The 22,863-nt window shown below is 35.6% G+C and overlaps 1 protein-coding gene across 6 annotated transcripts in view; it reads left to right on the top strand.

Moving 5' to 3' along the window:
* LOC137413345 (phosphatidylinositol 4,5-bisphosphate 3-kinase catalytic subunit gamma isoform-like) overlaps positions 1-19,840 on the top strand; it is a 174,278-nt gene extending 154,438 nt beyond the window's left edge. For all 6 annotated transcript variants that reach the window (XM_068098736.2, XM_078767603.1, XM_068098739.2 and 3 more), the window contains one exon: positions 18,707-19,840. In XM_068098736.2, coding sequence (XP_067954837.1) covers positions 18,707-18,802 — 96 coding nt within the window. In that variant the 3' untranslated portion in view covers positions 18,803-19,840. The remainder of the gene's footprint in view (positions 1-18,706) is intronic.
* Positions 19,841-22,863: the final 3,023 nt, after the last annotated feature.

Here is a 22,863-nt window from a genome sequence, read left to right as displayed (position 1 = left end):
TTATCATCAAAAGCCCCCAATGCTTTCTTATTCATCTCTTCTGAATATAATTTATGTTTATAACTTCTTATTCCATTAATCTTTCTAAACTCTTCTTTCTTTGTTGTTAAACAGTTATAATAATCCTTAAAGTTTATTGTTTCTTTAATAACATTTTTCTTTACACCTTTTAACTTCTTATCAGTCTTTTCAACGTTATTCACAATGTATTTATAAGCATAAGCCTTAGACCTCAATCCCACAAATTCACTCATGACATTTCCCCCTAATTCATCCTTAAACTTTCCAATCACCTTTTTATTTTTAGAAGAGAACAACTCACTCTCTGGACTGTAATTACTAGTGTCATAGATATTAATGTCCTTTTTCATGTCTGAATAAACATCATCAGTATTAATTTGCAAAATAAAACTATCTGTATCCATATAAAGTAGATTAACATCATTTTGATATTTCTTCCTCAAGTTATTATAAAAGTAATCATACATTAATGACTTTGATAAATCAAGAATTGATGTTCCAATATAAATAGGTTTGTCCATTTCAATACTCTCTTTAATCAAATGGATCGCACAAAAGTTCTCAGTAAAGACCTCAGCTCTAGTAAAACTCGGTCTATTAATTAATTTTGATGCTTGTTTCCAAGATGTTGATAGTCTGATATTTTGTCTTTTCCTCACATTTTCCATGGTCTTACCAAAGACCGCATTATTCATCAATTTATAAAAGTCTTTCTCAAAATCTGTTTTTGACTCTGTTCTTCTTTGTGTATTAAAATCATTGTACCCCTTTAACCAATGACTTTGATTGAACTTTAGAACCCTATGGATCTTCTCTATTCTTAGACCTTTTGATAAATATTGTCGCAAATTTCTTTGGTGTAGAACATAATTTTTCTTGTTATATAATGTAGTAAGTAATTTTTCTGTTGATTCACCTATATTAAATGATTGTTGATAATCACTTAACCACTCCTTCTTTGGACTTTCCTTTTCACAAGCAAATGGGAGATCTTTGTGTAGGTTATGAAGTTCCTCTGGATATTTCAAATCGACCTCAAAATAATAACCAACCTTTGAATCATCCAATTCTTTTTGTGTAGAGATACATACATCTTGTAAAACCTTTTTGTAATCTTTTTCCTTTACTCATCTAAGTTTTCCATAAGGAAGAGCCTGAGACATTGCCCAGCCATACAGGTTGTTCGCATCATAATACATCAAGTAGGAGCTCTCTACCGATGGATCATAATTTGGAATGTACTTGTTATTTGCTTTAGCATATCTCTTTGAACAGACTTGTGAAATTCCTCCTCTCTTTGCCTTTTCAATCATCAAAAGCATATCAACATCGGTTATCAAATCCAAAACTTGTTTTGTCATTTTTAACATCGCGCTCCATGCCAATCCAGGAGCAGTGTAATAGTGAGCAGGATCCAATCCATATCCAGAATGACAGATTGTTCTGAAAGCCTCAAAAACATCAGCCAACAAAAGCACATCAGTTTTGAGGTACAAATCGTGATACTCACCAAGATTCTTAATGTTATATTTTTTCCAAACATTTTGTGCGTGTACATAATCTTTATCAGATATATGACTATTATTTAATTTGTTATAGAAATTTTCTTTTAAAGGAAGTTGTGTTTCATTGAATCTCTCAAATGAGTCCATATAGTCATAGGGGTAAATTCCCTTTTGTGTTAGAAAATCTTTATCTAAAAAATACTCTGAAAGACATGGAAACTCTTTTAGATTTTGAACCAAGTTAGCCAATGGACTTGCCATGAATTTAAATGTATCAAGAAATCTGATATGAGTAATAGGAGATGTGTGAATTGTTTTTGTGAATGAAATGTATTTCTGATCCGTGTTTGGAATTGCTGAGATACTTCCAGAAGTCTTTGAGAGTTCCTTGATAAATAGATGTGTATCATAATGAGCGTTGTTATGAAGAAAGACAGGAATGAAAGAGGGGAGTTGATAATTAATATTACAACTTTGATGAGCCGGACCTCTATATTTACCAGTGAGATGACAATGGTCTCTAACCTTTAGACCTTTACCAATTTTCTCCTCACAAATATGACAGACATTGTTTTTTATAAATTCCCTTTTTTCTTTACTTGTTAAGGACATTGGTTTATTGGTTTCTCTCATTATCTTGGTTAATCGAACACAGTCTTTTTCTAGTCGTTTCACAAACTCCTCTGGGGTATTTGAGCCTCTATACATCTCTAACTTGTTATATTTATCACCAACGGATGATTTGATATAATAACAAAAACCACAAGGAGTATGTTTTTGATATTTATTTGTGTATGATTCTTTTGGATCTGGAGAAGCAGTATCAATTTTTTCTAAAATACTTTCAAAATCAGCATATATAACAAATGGATGTTTTATTGTTTTCTTTTCATCTTTGAATGTGATCTTTGAGCCTTTTTTAGGCATGTTGATTACCGTTGATTTATGTTCACCACAATAATTTGAATGTTTATCTAATCTTTCTTGTGTATGGAAGAAGTTAAGACAACGCATACAAATATATATTTTATTTGTTCTTTTACATACTTGTGGTTTTATTAATTTTGTAATATCTTTGATGTATGTATAATGTGAATTTTCGTCTGAATTAAAATATAGAAGATTAATATGAGTTTGTTTACAATTGTCAGAAAGCTTTAAAACCTGAATGTTGTTTGTTTCTGTTAGACCATAAACATTAACTGATAAATTATTCAACTTTTCAAATTTAGGAATATCATTTAAAGTCATCGGAAAAGTTTTTTTTTTTTTTTTTTTTTTTTTTTAAATTTAAAGTCATCGGAAACTTTAGATCTTTCGTATTTAATGTATTCTCATATTTTTTATAATGAGATACTCTTTCATCATGAAAATGTGGAGGATGTAAGTGTGCTAGAATAGACCAGAGAAAACATTTATTGTCTTTATTTTTGATATTGATAACTGCTTTTCTATTTTTGATAACAATGGGTAAATCAATGTAAGAAGAAGCTTTTAGAGGATCTGATTTAAGAATATGAATGTCTATGTAAATAATTTTTCCTATATTGAATCCACTTCCTACGATTGAATTATCCACATCTTGCTCTTGTTTAATAAGTTCATCATAGACTCCTGATGTTTTAAAATCTTGATATGAAGATATAAAGTGTGGCTCAGTTCTCATGTATGGTGCATCTATAACTCCTTCGTCCTTTGTCATTTCTAATTTTACTCCCATATAAAATTTAAGTGGTTTCATTTATTTTAGTGTTTTTTCAATCAACGTTTGAACAGCAGGTTTAACTATTTCTACAGCATCAACTATAGACTCTGGTTCAGGAGGTTTGAAGTTAAAGACTCTTATTTTAATATGTCCTTTGAATGCACCATCAGAGTTTTTAGTTGTGATAAAATTTGATAAATGTTGATTTGTTTTAAGATGTATTTTGAAGCCTTTCTTGAGGATATTTTTATTACAGGCAGAACAGTGTTTTGTTTCCTTCTGAATAGGAGTTAGTAGGTGAAGTAGATTAAATGTGTGTTTTTTAGTTTTAAGGTGTCTTTTGTATTGTTTATATTCTTGTTCACAAACGTCGCAATACGTTGCTTTGATCATATTTATATAGCAAAATTATACTTAAAGTAAAACACCTTTTTAGAGGCTTTTAAAAAGATGAAACTGTGCTTAAAGTAAAACACTTATAGAAGAAAGTGCCTTTTTACAGGCTTTTTATATATGAAACTATACTTAAACTAAAACACTTTTTCACTCAGAATCATCTGAGTCATAACTATCACATGAATACTCAGAATCATACTCAGAGTCATCAATAAAGCTACTCTCATAGTCATAACTATCATTTGAGCACAAACTATTTGTATCATAACTATCATCTGAGTTCAATGAAATACTATCATCACCATCGTCCGAGTTCAATGAAATACTATCATCACTATCGTCCGAGTTCAATAAAATAGTAAAATCTTCACTGCTGTAATGACTCATATTTAATTAGCAGGAAAAATATTCCCATCAATATCTATATACTTTCTTTCATTAACAGATTCAATCTCTACATTTTTAATATCAAAAGTTAACTTTAAATAATCTCTAACTATCATAGAACGAAATGACTTTTCACCAGAAATATTAACATCATTCATTTTACTTAGATCTACACCCTTTGGATTATTAAAGTAAATACAAATTTCTCCATGAGTATTGTTGATGGTCTTATCATTCTTTTTCAAAGTATCGCGATCGATCACTTTTTCAAGCTTTGAATAAATTGCCAGGAGTAGAGGAGAAACTTTTGTTAGATTTACTTTAATGGATGTCTTTCCAGGTATAGTTAGAGCTCTTCCTTTAAATGAAATAGAGGGGCTCATGTTATTTTCCATAACTGGTTTTACCCAAAAATGTCCATATTTATCTTTGTTCAATTTAACATCTTTGACATATTTTTCTATATCTTCCACCGAAGTAGAGATTGATTGAAATTTGTCTTTTGTGCTTTGAAACATTGTATTTATTAATGAATAAACTTGCGTTTAGTTTAAGTAAAAATTTACCATATAAATATGATAAGTTTTGAAGGATATTTAGAATTTCCAGACTCTCCATATGATAAATTAGAGAATTGTCCGGCTTGTGATAGAATAGGGCTTAATAATGAGGGTTCATATAAACAATGTATTTTCTGTGATTTAATTTTAATTAATGATAATAAAAAATATATAAAAATATATAACTCTTTTAAATTAGAACCAAAAATGAATTACTTTACAAGATTAATAAGAGAGATGAATGTTAAGTATTGTGATGATAATACACCATTTCTTTCAAGGGAAGAGACTATTTGTATTGAGGAAATGTATAAGGGTTTAATAATATTTATTATTCAAAATAATTTTAATGGAAATGTTAATACAAGATACTATATAAATAAAATAATGAATTATTTTGAAATTAAACCCGAACTCAGGATAAAATATAGAGTTTCTAAAATAGCTCAAAAAAGGTTAGATGACTTGTTTTTCAAATATATAAATGAATGATTTTTTACCCGTTTGGGAAAATAAGATAAAATTTAATAACCATAAAAACATTCCAAATTCATTGAGATGTCTAATAGTTGGTTCAAGCGGATGTGGAAAAACCTGTTTACTTTTAAAGATGCTCCTTGGTCCTAATTTTTTAGATTATGATAATTTAATAATTTTTACAAAGTCTAGTTTTCAACCCGAGTATCAACTACTCTCACAGGGTTTTAATGCAGGTCTTAAAAAGGAAGACATTATCGGTTTATTTAAACTTCAAAACAAACTAAATGATTATAATATTGAAGATATAATACAATTATTTTGTGATACACAGAAATCAAAATCGAAACCAAAACCCATAACTTGTATTCTCAGTGATAATACGGATGATATACCTTCACCTCAAGATTTAGATAAATCAAAAAAGAACCTCGTCATCTTTGATGATTGTGTTAATGAGAGAAACCAAACAGTAATGGACAGCTACTATACAAGAGGGAGACATTCTTCTTGTAATTGTATTTATCTTAGTCAGTCATATTTTCAACTCCCTCGACGCTCAATAAGAAACAATGCCAATACTTTTATTTTATTTAAGTTAAATTCAATAGATGTAAATAATTTTTGGAGAGATAATTGCTCTACGTTATGTAGTAAAAAAGAATTTGAAAATTATATGAAACACACGATTGGAAAATATAAATATATTGTTGTGAAACAAGATGAGATATTAAAGGATGTATTTTTATTTTAAACATAATTACATATATAAATGATAACCATTATTATAAATCTTGTGGGTAAATCTGCTTCAGGAAAGAACTTTCATAAATCTAAACTCTTGAATAGTAAAAATGAAAAGATTGTAAGTTTTTTTTAAAACACCCTATGATTCGTTTTGTGAGTACTACAACCAGAGCAAAGCGACCAGGAGAAGTAGAAGGGAAAGATTATTTCTACATTTCAATGGAGGAACATATGCGATTGAGGAACGAAGGTCAAATATTTGAGGAGGTCTCTCTTGGTTCTACAAAATATTCACATTGTAAGAGTGAGTTAAATAAAGTGAAATCTATTGGTCTTGGGATTTTAGAAACTAATCCTGAAGGAATGAGACAAATTATTAAACATTTGTGTGGTGATGGAGTTAAGATTTTATCATTCGGTTTTGATATCGATGAGGAGACTCAACGCAAACGTATGAAAAGCAGAGATACAAGTATTAGTGAAGAAGAAATAACAACTCATATTAATACCAATAAAGAATTTGATGAAATATTTAAAGAAAAGGATTTATTTCAACACATTTACTATAATGATGAAGAAAAGGAAAATTTTCCCATTGACCTTTACAATTCATTAAATGATATTTTTCAATAAATAAATACAGAAAATGAATACCGAAGAAAGAGCAAGAAAGTTTAAAGAACATCAAGAGTTGGTTTCAAAAGTTGTAAAACAACAGGAAGAGATAAAGAAGAAACGGAGACAGAAACTAACTGGTGAAGAAGCCTTTGAAAGAAAACAAAAGAAATTTTTTAAACCGCTTTTAAAAACTCAACACCCTACAGTTCCCACGGTAGAATTTACTCTGAAAAAACTTCAAATGCTCAAAGATTTTAGTCAGATAACAAAACAAGAACTTGGAAAATTAGAATATAATGATGAAGAATTATTTCAGAAACTTGAGGAGGTAAATCAACCCCCTAATTATGTAGTGGAAGCTCTTCAAAACAATGAATATTTGGCAGATTCAAAAACCAGAGCAGGTCTCATTCCAACAGAAGAACCAGCAGTGTTTCATCTTGTGGAAGAAAAGGTATTGATATTTAATGATGAATTGATGTTCTTGAGTTCTACTCAACCAAATGTTAAATTAACTCCAAGATTAATGTTTCTTCTAACAAACCCTGGATTCAGCGGTTCAAAATATTTTGAGGAACCACTTGATATGGAAAGAGAGGAAGATAGGGTATATATTGAGTTGCTAAATGCACTTGATTATGGAGTTTCTGTTGCTGGTAAAAGTAAGAAGAATGAGAAGGAGAAACATATTATTGATGCTTTAAGTAAGCTTGGTTCAGGTGTTAGTTTTCTTCCAAATGACCCATCACAATTAGTTAATAGGCTATTATTGTTGTTAGGTAGTAAGAAGGCTGGAAACAACAATTGTTTTAATGAATCCTCAGCCATTTTAGATCAGTTGATGAACATGAAAATAATTCATAAATGTCAATACAAAGATATTTTATTAGATATTAAATAAGATGAGAAGCACAATTCTTCGTTTTAATTTCACAACGAGTGATTACACAGCTTCATTCCCTTACCCACTACAACTTGACCCCACAAAAGAATATGAGGCTTCTTTGTTGTCAATGGAAACTTACAATACCCTTTTTAATATCACAGAGAAAAACAACAAGTTTAGTTATAATCCAGGAAGTGGATATAAAACTATAACCGTTTCACCCGGAGCTTACGAGATTTCTCAAATATCTTCAGAAGTCTCTCGCCTTATGAAAGAAAAAGGTGATGAACCAAAAATATGGTAATAGATATTCAAAAACACACTTCAAAATCAACGATTAAGCTTAAAAATAATTATAAAGTTGATTTCACGATTGAAAATTCGTTCAGAGAGCTATTGGGTTTTTTTTTTTTTTTTTTTTTTTTTTTTTTTGTATACAATATCGAGGCTCGTGAAAGAGCGAACATTAATCACACAGAAAGACAAACCGACACATAAAACATATAACATAGGGAGCGGTAGACAAGATGGGGAGAGAGGGGGAAGGACACAAACACAACATTTGAGAGCAGGGACCGAGAGACATGGAGACATCGAGAGATCTGAGAGAGGGCGAGGGCTTTGGGGGGGGGGGGGGCGTGGGAAGGGGGCAGTGGGAGAGGTATAAAACATATGGACACTGCCAGGACTTCCAGGAAAGAAGTTGGAATTTCAAACAAGGTGGATCTGGGGTGAATTAGCGGGGGTAGAAAAGATCAAGGTTTTGGATGGGGGAAGATAAGAGATGGTGGTGAACAGCTGTTTTAAAGACCTGGAGGGAGGAGTGGGATTGAAGGGAGTGAGGGAGTTTGTTCCAGAGGCGGGAGAAAAGAGGAATGAAAGAGTGAAGGTGAGCGGAGAGCCGAGATTTCGGCAGTTTAACCATCAGAGGGTTGCTGGCAGATCTTGTGCGACCTGTAGGAATATTTGGGGGACAGAGCACAGAGAGAGCTGGGGGTGCAAGGCCGGAGAGGAGTCGGTAGAAGACAGAAAGACCACCTACCTGCCTGCGGTGAGTGAGTGAAAGGCCCTCAGAGATAGCTTCATCGCGGGAGATTCCAATAATTCTGAAAGCTTTGGTTTCAACAGCGTGAAGCCGAGCTAGGTGTGAGGCAGGAGCACCGGCCCATAGGGGAGAACAGTATTCCATTGAGCTGCGGATGAAAGCCTTGTATGTGGTGAGGAGCTCAGGTGTGCCGAGGAAGGACTTCGCACGACGGAGGATGCCCAGTCGGCGACTGGCTTTGGAGGCCAGCTTGGAAATGTGGTTTTCCCAAGAAAGATCATGGCAGATAGTGAGACCCAAAATCTTGAGCGACAGAACTTCTTGGAGAGGATTGTTGAGAAAGTAGATGGGAGGGTTGTCCAGTCGATCTTTTCGGAGAGACATAGTAAGAGTGTGAGATTTGTCAGGATTGAAAGACATGTTCCACTTGTTTGACCAGTCTGTGATTTTGTCCAGGTCTTCAGAGAGTGAGGAGGCAGCAGACTGCCGATCTGAGGGAAGAGGAATGGAGCGGCAGAGAGTGGAGTCATCAGCAAAGAGATAGAGAGGATTTTCGAGAGAGTCAGAGAGATCATTGATGAAGACCAGAAAAAGCACGGGGCCCAGAACACTGCCTTGGGGAACTCCAGCCTGAACAGGAAGAGGAGATGAGAGAAACCCATTCAGGGCCACACGTTGACGACGACTAGAGAGGAAGTCCGCCAGCCATGCGTGGAGATTTCCATGGATACCAAAGGAGGAGAGTTTGGTGAGCAGAGCGGGGTGCCAGACCGTGTCGAAGGCACGTGAAATGTCGAGGGAGACAGCTCTAATTTCCTGTTTGGCATTGAGGACCTCCATCCATTGTTGAGACAGCAGAAGCAGCATGTCCAGAGTAGAGTGACCTGGTCTGAAACCAAATTGATGATCAGAGATCAAGCCATTGGAGAAGAGGAAAGATTTAAGGAAAGGTTTCTCTTCAAAAAAGATTGAAACTAACGGGACGCTTTACAGTGATAATGTTATCCAAATATCCTCCGGTATAAATTCAGTATTAATTCATTGTGATTTGATTGATGGTGCTTATAACGATGGAATAAGAACAAATACAATATTTTCATTTAGTGCATACTCAACCCCGATTGGTTATAAATTTAATATGGAACCAAAAAATCTTGTCTATTTACCTGTGTCAGGAAAAACCATATACAGAGTAAATTTTAGGATAACCGACCAAGATAATCGTATGATATCCTTTAATGATGAAATTATATCCATCAGAATTCACCTCCGTGAAGTTTTTCAATAAATAAATAATGGTTATTGTGAGAAAACACGAGTTGGGAAAATATAAAATAATTACAGGGGAGGGCATGTACCCTTCACCATACTATAAGGGTGAAGGTATGTTTCTTGGGAGAGGATACTATAAACCTAAGAGACAACGAGGTGTAGGTCATCAATTTCGAAATAAAGGAGATGGGATAATTGATACTCTAATGGGTATTGGTTCAACCATCCTAAAACATAAAGACCTAATTGGTTCAACTGCTTCTGCCGTGGGTTCAGTTGCGGGTGCTATAAAGAGTATAAAAGATGCTCAAAAGGAGTCTCATAAATTACAAGCAATCAAAGAAATAAAAAAAGGTAAAACTCAACTATCTTCACAAGAACGACAAAAAATCATTAAAATACTTGGGTCAGGGTTTCAACAATTTTAATGCTATATAAATACAAGTATGGAAGCGATTGATAGTATCTATGATTTGGATGATACGATTATCATTTCAAACTCCACTAAAAAGGAAGACTATTTTAAGGTAAATGCTATAACAGGAACAGACTGGAATTCAAACGGAACAAAAAGTTTTGAAATAAATAATCAACAAACTTACTTGAATATAGCTGATAGTTTCTTGTTGTGTAAATTTAAATTCACTAAGGCTGCGAATAATACTAATGCTACACTCGTAAATGATTTCTTCTGGAAAATGTTTGACAGTGTCCGCCTGTATATTGGAACACAAGAGGTTGAAGCGGTTGATTATGTCTCTGCTACATCTGAAATGATGAAATTTACACTATATTCGTTTCGTGATAGAATGGGTAAGGGAGCTGTTGAAGGTTTTATTCCTGATATGTCAACGGGAACAAATGCTGACCCCGGTTATAGTCAAAGGAAGTCAATGTATAATGATGAAACAAAAGCAGAGAATAGTTTTACCGTAGCAGTACCTCTTAAAGGTATATTTGGATTTTGTGATTATGATAAAGTTTTGTATGGGCTTAAAATTAGATTTCAACTACAAAGGAATGATAATGTAAATAGATTGCTTTTTGGGGCTCAAAATGCTTTTGGTGATAATAATAAATTTGTTATTAATGATTTGTGTTGGTATATTAGTGAATATACTCCTAATCTTAAAACGGAGGAGATGTTAAATAGAAGACTTAACTCAAAGAAACCACTAAATGTATCATACCTTAAAAGAAGATGTCAACACGTTAAACTGGAACACACTACCTACACTTGGAATTTAGGTGTTCTTCAAGGAAAGCCACGATACCTATGGCTCATTTTTAAGAAACCAGATGGAGATAAAGGCACTGATAAGAATAATGCGCTGAGTGATAATGCTAAGGTGAAACAACTTCGGGTTTCTCTTGATGGCACATTTTATCCGCGAGATAGATTGGAAATTGATTGGGAAAAAAATGATTATGCGGAAGCCTACAAGTCCTACCAAAAGGTGTGTGAAAGTAATGGTAATAATGATCCTATTTTGGATATGGTTGCGTTTCAAAAACTTTATACAATCTACGCAATTGACCTGAGTTCTCAAAAGGAAACTATAAAGTCTAATCGAGTGGATACTTCTCTATACATTGAAAGAGGGGAGAGTGAAGAGGTTAATGCATATTGTTTGCTTTTGGAGGAAACAGAATTACAGATTAATACAGATAATGGTGTTATGATTAATATCACATAGGTTTTTTCTCATAAATAAATGGTTGGGGTATATGTTAATCAAATCAATCTTAATAAATTAACATCTTGTATTCAAAATCAAAAGCCTTGTATTATTAATGTTAATACAATTCAAAGAAAAGGAGCTGTAAGAATTGATGTTTTACTCACACACACACAAGTAAAAACACTAAATGATACTGGTTCACTTAAAATTAAAATGACGAAACCTATGTTAAAGAAATATTCAATAGACGAGTCAAGAGGAGGATTTCTCCCGTTTCTAATTCCTTTATTTGCTGGTTTAAGTGCGGCGGGAGCATTGACTGGTGGTATTTCAGCAGCGGTAAAAACTGCTAACGAAAGGAAGGCACAACTAAAAGCTCAAAAAGAATTGGAAAGACATAACAAGGAGTTGGAGAAACAAATTAGTGGAAGTGGTGTAATTGTAGATTTTGCTCAAAAACTTGAAAGTCTACCTGATAAAGCTAGATTGTTGGTTGGAGAAATGCTTTCCTCTATCGCTCAAGCGGGTGTTAAACTAACTAAATGGGGTAATGGATTGTATCTTTCTCATAAATAAATGGATAAATGGTTTAAACAATTTGGAAAGAATACAACGTCAAATATAGAACTAGCTAAGTATTGTAAAACACTAAAACTTGATAATGTGGTTATTTGTATGAGAGATGAATTAATACATATAAATAAGAATACAAAGAATATTATTATGAATTTAGACACACAGAATGGTTCTCATTGGGTTTGTATTCATAATAGTCAGGATAAATATTATTTTGATAGTTATGGTATGCCACCACCTGTTGAAGTAATACAATTCTTACAGAATGGTGTTTATCAAACATTTCAAGTTCAAGAAATTAATTCTACATGTTGTGGTCAATTATGTTTATATGTATTATTTCAACTCAACAATAATGAAAATTTTTATGATATCATTTTTAATCTAATATAAATGACTTATGTTGGAAAAGATGGTTCTATCTTTGGAAAATCCTCTCAGGATATTGATTTATCAAATTATTATACAAAGGCACAGGCTGAACGACAAAAATATAGTGTAAGTAAAAATATTAATATGAAGAATACTTATAAATTAATCAATTATCCAAACCCTACAGATGCGAATGACTTAATTAGATTAAGTGATTTATCACAATATATATTTTTAAAGAAAACAGCACATTTTGTTAAACAAGTAAAATTTACAACCACAACACCTGGTTATACTGACCATACACCTTTCCTCATTGAATTTAACTACCTGCTTACAATTGAATTTTATAAAGAAGGACATATAGTTAATATGCGAATTAATAAATGGGGGTATGATATGCCTGATTTAGGGTATAATTGGTCTTTTTCAATAAACATAGAAGACCTACATGATTTTAATCAGTCTCATAAAGAAGAATATTATCCACTTGGTGAGGATAAGGATTTATGTGGAAGTACAATTAATAAACAACAAATACATGGTTTTAAGAAAAGAAAAATATATGATAGTATAGCGATGGTTAGCATGACAAAGAAGGAAGGTAATGAGATAAGGATAGAAAGCCGAGGAATACAAACCAATTTGGTAGTGGGAAGATGGGGTGGTATTACCTGTCATAATATTAATCTCACATATATTTCTGATACATAAATGGCAGGAAGAAGACTACAAGAGAATTATAATTTTTGTATTCAGGGATACCTACAAGAAAAGGGTGCTCGGTATTACATACCTTATGATTTGGAGCATATACATGGGAATTTTGTCATTAAAAACTGGCCTTATACTGATATTGTTAAACCCACAAATAGAGACTTGTTTAAAATATTAAATAAAAATGAACTTCTCAAAGTTATGAAATATAAAACTCTTTTAGAAATCGTCAACAAATCTTATTGGTATCCTATTATGAGAAAAATAATTATAGATACAAGAATATCTCAAAATCCAGATGAGTATATGTATAATATTCTTTGGGGCTCAAGCTCAAGGGTAGCAAGGGATGAGGAAGGAGTTGAAGAAGAGAAGGAGGAAAGAGAGAAGGAGGAGAAGGAGGAAAGGGAGAAAAAGAAGAAGGAGGAAAGGGAGAAAAAGGAGAAGGAGGAAAGGGAGAAAAAGGAGAGGGAGGAGAGGGAGAAAAAGGAGAAGGAGGAGAGGGAGAAAAAGGAGAGGGAGGAAAGGGAGAAAAGAGAGAGGGAGGAAAGGGAGAAGGAGGAAAGGGAGAAAAGAGAGAAGGAAGAGAGGGAGGAAAGGGAGCAAAGAGAGAGGGAGGAAAAATATAAAAAGATGGAAATCAGTGAGATTCGTAAAAGATTGAAGGTATTACAGCAAATAAATCAAACTCAACGCACTGAGGAGGAAAATAAAGAAATGAAAAGTCTAATGAAAATATTATTTTCAAGAATAACGACGTCAATGTCTTCACTTTCAGGGAGGAGATTTAAACGAGAAAGTGGTGAAGAAGAAGAAGAAGGAAAAGATTATGTGGTTGATGATGTTGGTGTTATTGACTTTAGTTAGTTTTATTTGTAAATAAATGGAGGAGAGAGTGAAGGCATTCCTTAGGATTCTTTATGTTTTAAAAATTAAGATAGAAATGTATATGTTGAAAACCAAAAAGGTTTTGATCCTCTGTCGGAATTTTTCTAATAAATAAATATGAGTTATTGTCTCAAATGTAAAAAGAAAACTAAATCTAAAAATATCTCTTATGTTAAAGCTAAAAATAATAGAGTTTATCAAAAAGGAATATGTCAAGTGTGTGGCTCTAAAAAGTGCCAATTCATCTCTCCTAAAAGAGGAGGAGACATACAAAGGTTTCTGTCAGGAAGTAAATTTACAACAACTGGAATTCCTGGGGAACTACATCTACCTGGATATTCGTTCTGTGGTCCTGGAACAAACCTAGATAAAAGATTAGATGAGGCTGACAATCCTAAACCTTGGTCTAAACCTATAAATAGGGTTGATGAAGTGTGTATGAAGCATGATATTGCTTATGGGAAAACCACTACATTGGATGAAAAACATGAAGCAGACAGAGAAATGTTATATAATTTGTCTTTGATACAAAATCCTACATTGAGAGAGAAAGTTGATCGGTTTATTGTTAAAAAAATGATAAGTGTCAAATTGAAACTTGGTCTTGGTTATTCACCCTCAAAAAACTATTAGACTCCAATGATGTCATCAAGACTGAGGAGCTTTTGGCTAATGAATTACACAAACCTATAATCACAAAGTTTAAAAGAAGGAAAGTTTATTCTAAATACACCGACCACATATGGTCCGCTGATTTAATTGAATTGAATAATGACAGGGGATACAGGTATGCTTTAACCGTTATTGATTTGAGGAGTAGATTTGCCTGGGTTGTTCCGTTGAAAAACAAGAGAGGTAATACTTTAATGTTAGCCTTTAAGCTAATATTTGATAGGGATAAAAGGAAACCAAAAACGTTATGGACCGATGAGGGAACAGAGTTCTATAACAAAATATTTATGAAATTTCTTAAAGGGGAGGGTATTAAATTATACAGCACCTTTAATGAAGGAAAAGCAGTTGTTATTGAGCGTTTTAATCGTACTTTGAAAGAGAGACTATATAAAAAATTCACACAACTCGGTTCTCAAAAATGGGTGTATTTAATTCAGGATATTGTAGATAATTACAATAATACAGTTCATTCATCAACAAAATCAAAACCATCGGAAACATTTACAAAACTAGAATATGAAAAGGAGATTAATTTGAGAAAGCCCAAGTTTAAAGTTGGTGATATTGTAAGAATATACAAATGGAAAAGTCATTTTGAGAAAGGTTACACACAAAAATGGACTCGTTAATTATTTAAAATCATTGATGTAATGGATACAGTCCCTTGGACCTACAAATTATATGATTTAAATGGAGAAGAAATCTTGGGTTCATTTTACTCGCAAGAATTACAAAAAACACAAGTAAGCAGATAATACCCTTGAAAATAATAAATAAATAAATAAAATGTAATGGGGATACGTTTTTAAATCTGTGAACCCCAAACACAGAATCCCACAACTTTTTAGTTGGGGCTTAACTTTTGTGTGTGCATAATGGGGATACGTTTTTAAATCTGTGAACCCCAAACACAGAATCCCACAACTTTTTAGTTGGGGCTTAACTTTTGTGTGTGTATAATGGGGATACGTTTTTAAATCTGTGAACCCCAAACACAGAATCCCACAACTTTTCAGTTGGGGCTTAACTTTTGTGTGTGTATAATGGGGATACGTTTTTAAATCTGTGAACCCCAAACACAGAATCCCTCAACTTTCCAGTTGGGGCTTAACTTTTGTGTGTGTGTGTATGTGTGAGTGAGTCATAATAATATACAAACCCTAACCCAACCCCATCCCTAACCCAACCCCATCCCTAACCCAAACCCATCCCTAACCCAAACCCATCCCTAACCCAACCCCATCCCTAACCCAACCCATCCCTAACCCAACCCCATCCCTAACCCAACCCCATCCCTAACCCAACCCCATCCCTAACCCAACCCCATCCCTAACCCAACCCCATCCCTAACCCAACCCCATCCCTAACCCAACCCTAACCCAACCCCATCCCTAACCCAACCCATCCCTAACCCTCACATTCAAAATCCCAACCCTAACCCAATCCCATCCCTAACCCAACCCCAACCCTAACCCTCACATTCAAAATCCCAACCCTAACCCAACCCCATCCCTAACCTAACCCCATCCCTAACCCTCACACTCAAAATCCCACCCAAACCCTAACATAATCTTTCTTTTCTTCTTTTTTTTAAATACGTATTTTTTTTTATTTTTTTTTCCTCTTCCTCCAATTCTGTCTTTCAAGGCTTTCAAGTTTGAAGAAGTAGAAATGGGAAGAAAGAATTTTCCAGCATTTTCTTCCTCGAACTTTCTTGATATTGCTTAAATCAAGCGTCATTAAATAAAGAACATTGTTCATTGCTTTAGAATCCAAAGAGTCTCCAAGAGGAACCCCACAGGTAGAGTCTCCAAAATAAAACCAACTTTCCAAGTTCCCAAGGTATAACCACATTCCTGTTGAGCCTCCAAGATAGGTATCACATTCCGAGTCATCAAAACAAAACCCCCATTCCGAGTCTCCAAAAATATAACCATCTTTCCAAGTCCCCAAGGTAGAACCACAATTTTCAGAAATATTGGGGGTTTCCGTGATAAGACTCACATAGTATAACTGCGGACCATCAGGGGAAACTTCCCTTTCCCAATTTTTTAGGGTTTCTATGATGTGTCTCACATAGTATAACTGCGGACCATCAGGGAGAACTCTCCTTGCCCAATTTTTTAGGGTTTCTATGATGTGTCTCACATAGTATAACTGCGGACCATCAGGGAGAATTCCCGTTTCCCAATTTTTTAGGGTTTCTATGATGTGTCTCACATAGTATAACTGCGGACCATCAGGGAGAATTCCCATTTCACAATTTTTTAGGGTTTCTATGATGTGTCTCACATTGTATAACTGCGGACCATCAGGGAGAACTCTCCTTGCCCAATTTTTTAGGGTTTCTATGATGTGTCTCACATAGTATAACTGCGGACCATCAGGGAGAATTCCCATTTCACAATTTTTTAGGGTTTCTATGATGTGTCTCACATAGTATAACTGCGGACCATCAGGGAGAACTCCCCTTTCCCAATTTTCAGAAATTTGTGGGTCTCCAATGTATGACTTGTATTCTGGCTCATCAAGGTAGAACTTGTTCAGTGGGTTTTGTTTTGATAACTCACAACAAGTATCATCATGGTAAAACTCTTTTTCAGGATTTTGTGGATCTCCAAGGTATAACTCTTTGGCTGGGTCATCAAGGTAGAACTCGTTCTGGGGGTCTTGGTTGTTCAAAATGTCTTCAAACAAAAAAATAACTTCATCCCAAGTTGTGTTAAAAGCAGAATTTTGATTTCGTATCTCAGATACAATTTCCTGTGAAAGAAAATAACAATGTATTAATTTAATACAATATTTTTATTTGTATAAATCAAGCTCTATGAATATTAAAATTAACTTTGTTAACTCTTACACGAGTCTCATCTAAAAAAAAAATTTTTTTTTAAAATAAATAATTAAATAAATAATTAAATAAATAAATAAATAAATAAATAAATAAACAAACTTACCTCCATTGATAAGAGGTTCGAGTCCAGTTCATCAATCTGAAGGTTGAGTTCTACACAGGTAGTAGGACTCCAAGGAATAGCAAAGTTATCCCATTCCATTTCGGCATAGTAGTCCATTCTCAAATGAAGCAGAAAGCGTGTTTGAAAAAGCCTGTGTGGTCGGTGCCTTTTATAAGGACTGGGTGTGTCATTTCCTGTGGAAATTCCCTGGGCGTGTCTTAACTGGAAATGATGTGATGGGAATTCCCTGAAAATGATGTAATGTATTACCTGGAAATGATACAATGCTGAAGAGTTTATAAAGTGGGTGGGGCTTAGCAAAAGTGGGTGGGGCTTAGCAGGAGTGGGCGGAGCTTAGCAAAGTGGGCGGGGCTTAGCAAAAGTGGGTGGGGCTTAACAAAAAGTGGATGGGGCTTAGTAAAAAGTGGGCGTGGCTTAACAAAAAGTGGGCGGGGCTTACCAAAAAGTGGACGGAGCTTAACAAAAGGTGGGAAGAGCCGACCAAAAAGTGTGTGGCACTGAAGGCGCTCAAACAAGAACATTGAGGGAAGTTTACCATTTTATCTTAGCTCAGTTAAAATATCTTAATAAAGAACCAAACTCAAACATCTTTTTTGTTAATATATTAGATGGTGAAGGGAGTGGCAAGAGAATGAAATTATTTCCCACGCATAAACAAATATTTGTAGGATCAATGTTTGAGTGGTCTACTCAGGATCATTGATAGTAAGAGTACCATAAGACCAAGGGGGAATCATTGTTTGAGTGTCAAAAGGCTAAAAGGTTCATAAAGAGGTGAGAAGAAAATTAACATGGAAGTGAATGGGTCGATGTTTGAGTGGGTCAAAGATAATATCTGCCAGATGATATGTAGAAGAAGGATTATAGGTCTATAAGAGAAAACAAATATTTGTAGTGTTTGAGTGGTCTAATGAACAACATTAAGGATAGGTACTATAGACAAAAGGTTCATAAAGATGAGGGTGGGAGAAATAGAGGTGTTTAGGGGCAATGAGGGAGGGGAAAAATTAACATGTAAGTCAATGGGAAAATGAGAGTGTCCCAGAAGCAACATATATACACAACTGTCGTGTTTTCAAGAATGCAACCACAACGTTAACGAGGACAAAGTATACTAACAAATAATTGCACAAATGGAACAAATTATGAACAATTTTGCGTTTCAGTAAAACCGAGCCATGAAACGTGTGCCTTTCTAGGTGCAAATCAACTTCCTATTTCACAACCTGGTTGGAGTTGGTGTCAAGCCACAGGCATCGACCTCAACTTCTGACCAACAGAAGACCAGCAGTTAAGGATGAAGAACACCTGCATGAACCTTGTGAAAGACATAGAGGCTGGGATATTCCCATGTGATTTAAATCTTGCTATTGCTCATTTTGTAACTCATCCTTCAGTTCAAAGCAAAGCTCGGGGAGCCTGTTGAGCGCAGGTAGGTTTGGCGCCACCTGTAGCACTAAAGGCCAGACAGAGTACATCGCCCGAGTTGCGTTCAAGGCCATTGTCTATACTACAAGAGTCTGTGTGTCTGTGTTTGTATCGGAGGAATTATAAGCAGGATATTTCTTTTTACAATGTTTTTGATTGAGAGTTAGCAGGTGAGTCATTGCCAGCACCCTGATCAATTTTTTTTGTTTAAATTCATTTCTCAGTAGAGGGAAAGTGTAACTCTTACAGAGGCAATGTTACACCACCTCTTGCCATGGTTTCTAACAAACCAAGTAATGATAAACCATTTGGTGTAGTTTTTAATAAAGGTACTGTCATTATTTCTTATACATAAGTGTGATCTAGATAAATATACATTATTATGCTTTGAGACATGGTGTTGAAATTGAGTCTTTCCAATGTTTGATTCATCTGTACAATGTTGCATACATGATAATATGATTTAGGAAATCTTGTAAACATAAACGTGCATATATGTATATCGAATGAATGTTTTCAAATGAATTATTTTGAAGGACATTGACATAAAACTCTGACTCTTAAGTGGCGTCGAGATGTCGGCCATAAAGGCCTAATCTGCCCGTCTAATCTGCATGAACAATGCTCTGCATTCCTGAAACTGTGGGTGATGTTTCTACATTTTCAAATACTATGCAAATTTTTTCAAATTTTCAAATAATATGCACATTTTCACGATGCAAATATCCCTTCCCCAGGTTTATGATCGTGAAGGAATATAAGGACTGGTTCTTGAGACTGTCAGTAGAGCGAGCTATGATGTCGGGTAGATATCATGTTCGTCTCTCTTATCATAATGTGCACATAGATAGTAGTTTTGCTCTGTAAATAGATGTTTTTAATAAAGCGATTCAATAGACCTTTCAGCCGGTGGTCTTTGAGGTTAAGACCCTTGAGTTTCTCTCCACATCTGCTTCGCCATTTTCTCAGAGTTGGCTGAACAGATCTTCGTCAAACTTTCAGAGGTTCATCAGTGAGTGCCTGGAAGTGTTTTAGGCAAAAACAGTATTATATTTTGAAAAAAAGTTAGATTTTTAAAATTCGCTCTGGAGTACCTGAGCCTTTGTAGCTTTGTGAAAGGTAATATTAAATTATCCCCGATTAGTGTGTGTGTTATTATAATATTAAATAAAAATTTTCCTTAGTAAGGATAGGGAAGTGTTTTAGGCACCACAAAAATACAAATTGACACCAGGTAATGCTGGGTACTCCTGCTAGTTGCCTATAATTGTGTTGCATAAATTGACTTTCATTACCTGCATATTATATAGTCTGCACTTTTTCTGCAACAAAAATTCACAACTTTTAGGTGTGCAACTACATGCATACGTTATCGCCGTGGGTTACATTATTTCATCACTCGGGTAATATGAACCAGCGAGCTGATTGGCGCGTGAGGCTGTACGTAGGTCAGTGAACTTGCAGAACAAAGGAGAGGTGCTCAAGTTTATGCAACTTCCAAAAAATGCACAAGTCTCCCATCTATATATTTGCAACGTTTTGTTGTGCAGTACAGTTGGATTGTGATTATAAACTTTAACTGAGCTGCACGACGGGGTACTAAAAGGGCGATTGTGCAATTCAGATTCAAAATGACGAAGTAATTTCTATGTATCTCCTTTCCTCAGGCACACCTGCCCAAACCTGCCATTCCTCTCCTCGAAGATGTAATTAATAGATTTGCCTTTACTTTCTTGTTTTTTTTCCATGCAGATGTTGTCTTTCACTTTTTCCAAAAATATTTTTTACCTCCTCCATTGAAGGTGGATGGAGGTTGTTTTCACCCCTGTCTGTCTGTTTGTTTGCCTGTGAGCAGGATATCTTTAAAAATTGTGGACGGATTCAGACAAGATTTGGTGGAAAGGTTGTGTATGTGACACGGATAAATTTATTCGATTTTGGTAAAGATCCAGACTCTAAAATGTATTAATTGAGGGAAAAACAGAGATATATATATATACAGCGTGAGTCAAAAGTATCGCCCCATTTCTGTTTTTTTATATATATATTATTTTATTTATATATATTTTCTATATATATTATTGTTTATTCTCTGTCTCACTGAAACCTGGCAACAACCTCTGGACGACTTCTCACTCAACCTCACTACACCCAATGGATATTCATACATCAATAAACCACGCTCGGAGGGCCGAGGTGGTGGAATTGCCGTAATTCACCGACAGGACATCAAGACCAGCCTCATCTCCATCTCATCTGCTCCATCATTTGAACACCTGGCTTTTAAACTCTCTGGTCACACACAGTCAGTCATGGCAGTCGTCTACCGCCCTCCCAAACCACACCCATCATTCCTGTCTGACTTCTCTTACTTTCTGACCCAGCTCTGTTCCTTCTCCCCCTCAATCCTCCTCCTCGGTGATTTCAATATCCACATGGACTCCACTGACTCCACAATAACCACTGACTTCACTGATTTACTCACCTGCTTTAACCTCACTCAACATGTCAACTTTCCTACCCATAACCGTGGTCACATTCTCGACCTTGTCTGCTCTACTGGACTAATTTTGCACCATCTCTCTAGCTTCGACCTCACCCTCTCTGACCACTTAGCCATCACTATGACCATCAACATCCCCACCCCAGCACCAAGGCATTATCGCATTATCAATTTCCGTAAGCTAAACTCTCTTTCACCTACCTCATTCTCATCCACCCTCTCTGAAAAAATATCCACTTCTCCCTTCGTTGACCTCCACACCCCTTCTGACCTCACTGACTACTACAACCACACTAGCTCCTTCTGCCTCGACCAGTTTGCGCCTATAAAAACCAAAAGAGTTTCTTTCACCCATTCTGCTCCCTGGTTTACCCCTGAACTCCGCCTGATGAAAACTCGTGCTCGCCAACTTCAAAGACTCCGCAATAAAACAGGTCTCACAATTCACTCCCAAGCCTACAAGGACCACCTGCAGCACTACAAAGATGCCCTCTCCCGTGCCCGCTCCGCCTCCTTCTCTCAAATTATCCACTCTGGCTCCGGAAACCCAAAAGCACTCTTCTCTACAATAAACAAACTCCTCAGCCCCCTGGACACTACCACCCAGTCATTCACAGTAGACAACTGCATCTCCTTCCTTTCATTCTTCCAAAGCAAAATTGACAACATCTACAACAGCTTAACCACCACCGCACCTGCTCCCCCTCAAACCACCTGCCCCCCCCCCCCTTATCCTGCCAACCCCTGTCTCAGTTCTCCCCAGTCTCCCCTACTGACCTCTCTGAACTCCTCATAGCAATGAAAACTGCCACCTGCACTCTGGACCCCATCCCCTCCAGCTTTGTCAAGGCCTCCCTTCCTGCTCTCTCTCCACTTATCACTGCAACAATAAACTCCTCCCTGTCTACAGGCATCATCCCACCATCCCTCAAAATTGCTGCTGTTACCCCCATTCTAAAAAAACCTGGTCTAAACCCTGACACCCTAAACAACTTCAGACCCATCTCCAACCTACCCTTTCTGTCGAAAGTTTTGGAACGCGCTGTAGCCACTCAACTCAAACATCACCTCTCTGCCAATAACCTGTATGAAACATTCCAATCCGGATTCCGCATCCAACCACAGTACTGAAACTGCTCTCCTCAAAATCACCAACGACCTTCTCCTCTCCTCTGACGCCGGCAACCTCAACATTCTCATCCTCCTCGACCTCAGCGCCGCCTTTGACACCATCAATCACACCATCCTTCTCACCCGACTTGAAGCCACCTTTAACATTACCAGCACTGCCCTCTCTTGGATCAAATCTTACCTCTCTGACAGACGCCAGTTCATCTCCATCAACAACTGCAAATCCCCCACTGCTCCCTCCCCCAAGGTGTCCCCCAAGGTTCAGTTCTCGGCCCCCTCCTCTTCATCCTGTAC

Source organism: Myxine glutinosa, chromosome 1 (assembly GCF_964187855.1).
Source record: "Myxine glutinosa chromosome 1, kmMyxGlut1.1, whole genome shotgun sequence".
Lineage (NCBI taxonomy): Eukaryota > Metazoa > Chordata > Myxini > Myxiniformes > Myxinidae > Myxine > Myxine glutinosa.
Note: the sequence above shows the minus strand (reverse complement) of the source record. Positions and strands in the feature narration are given on the sequence as shown.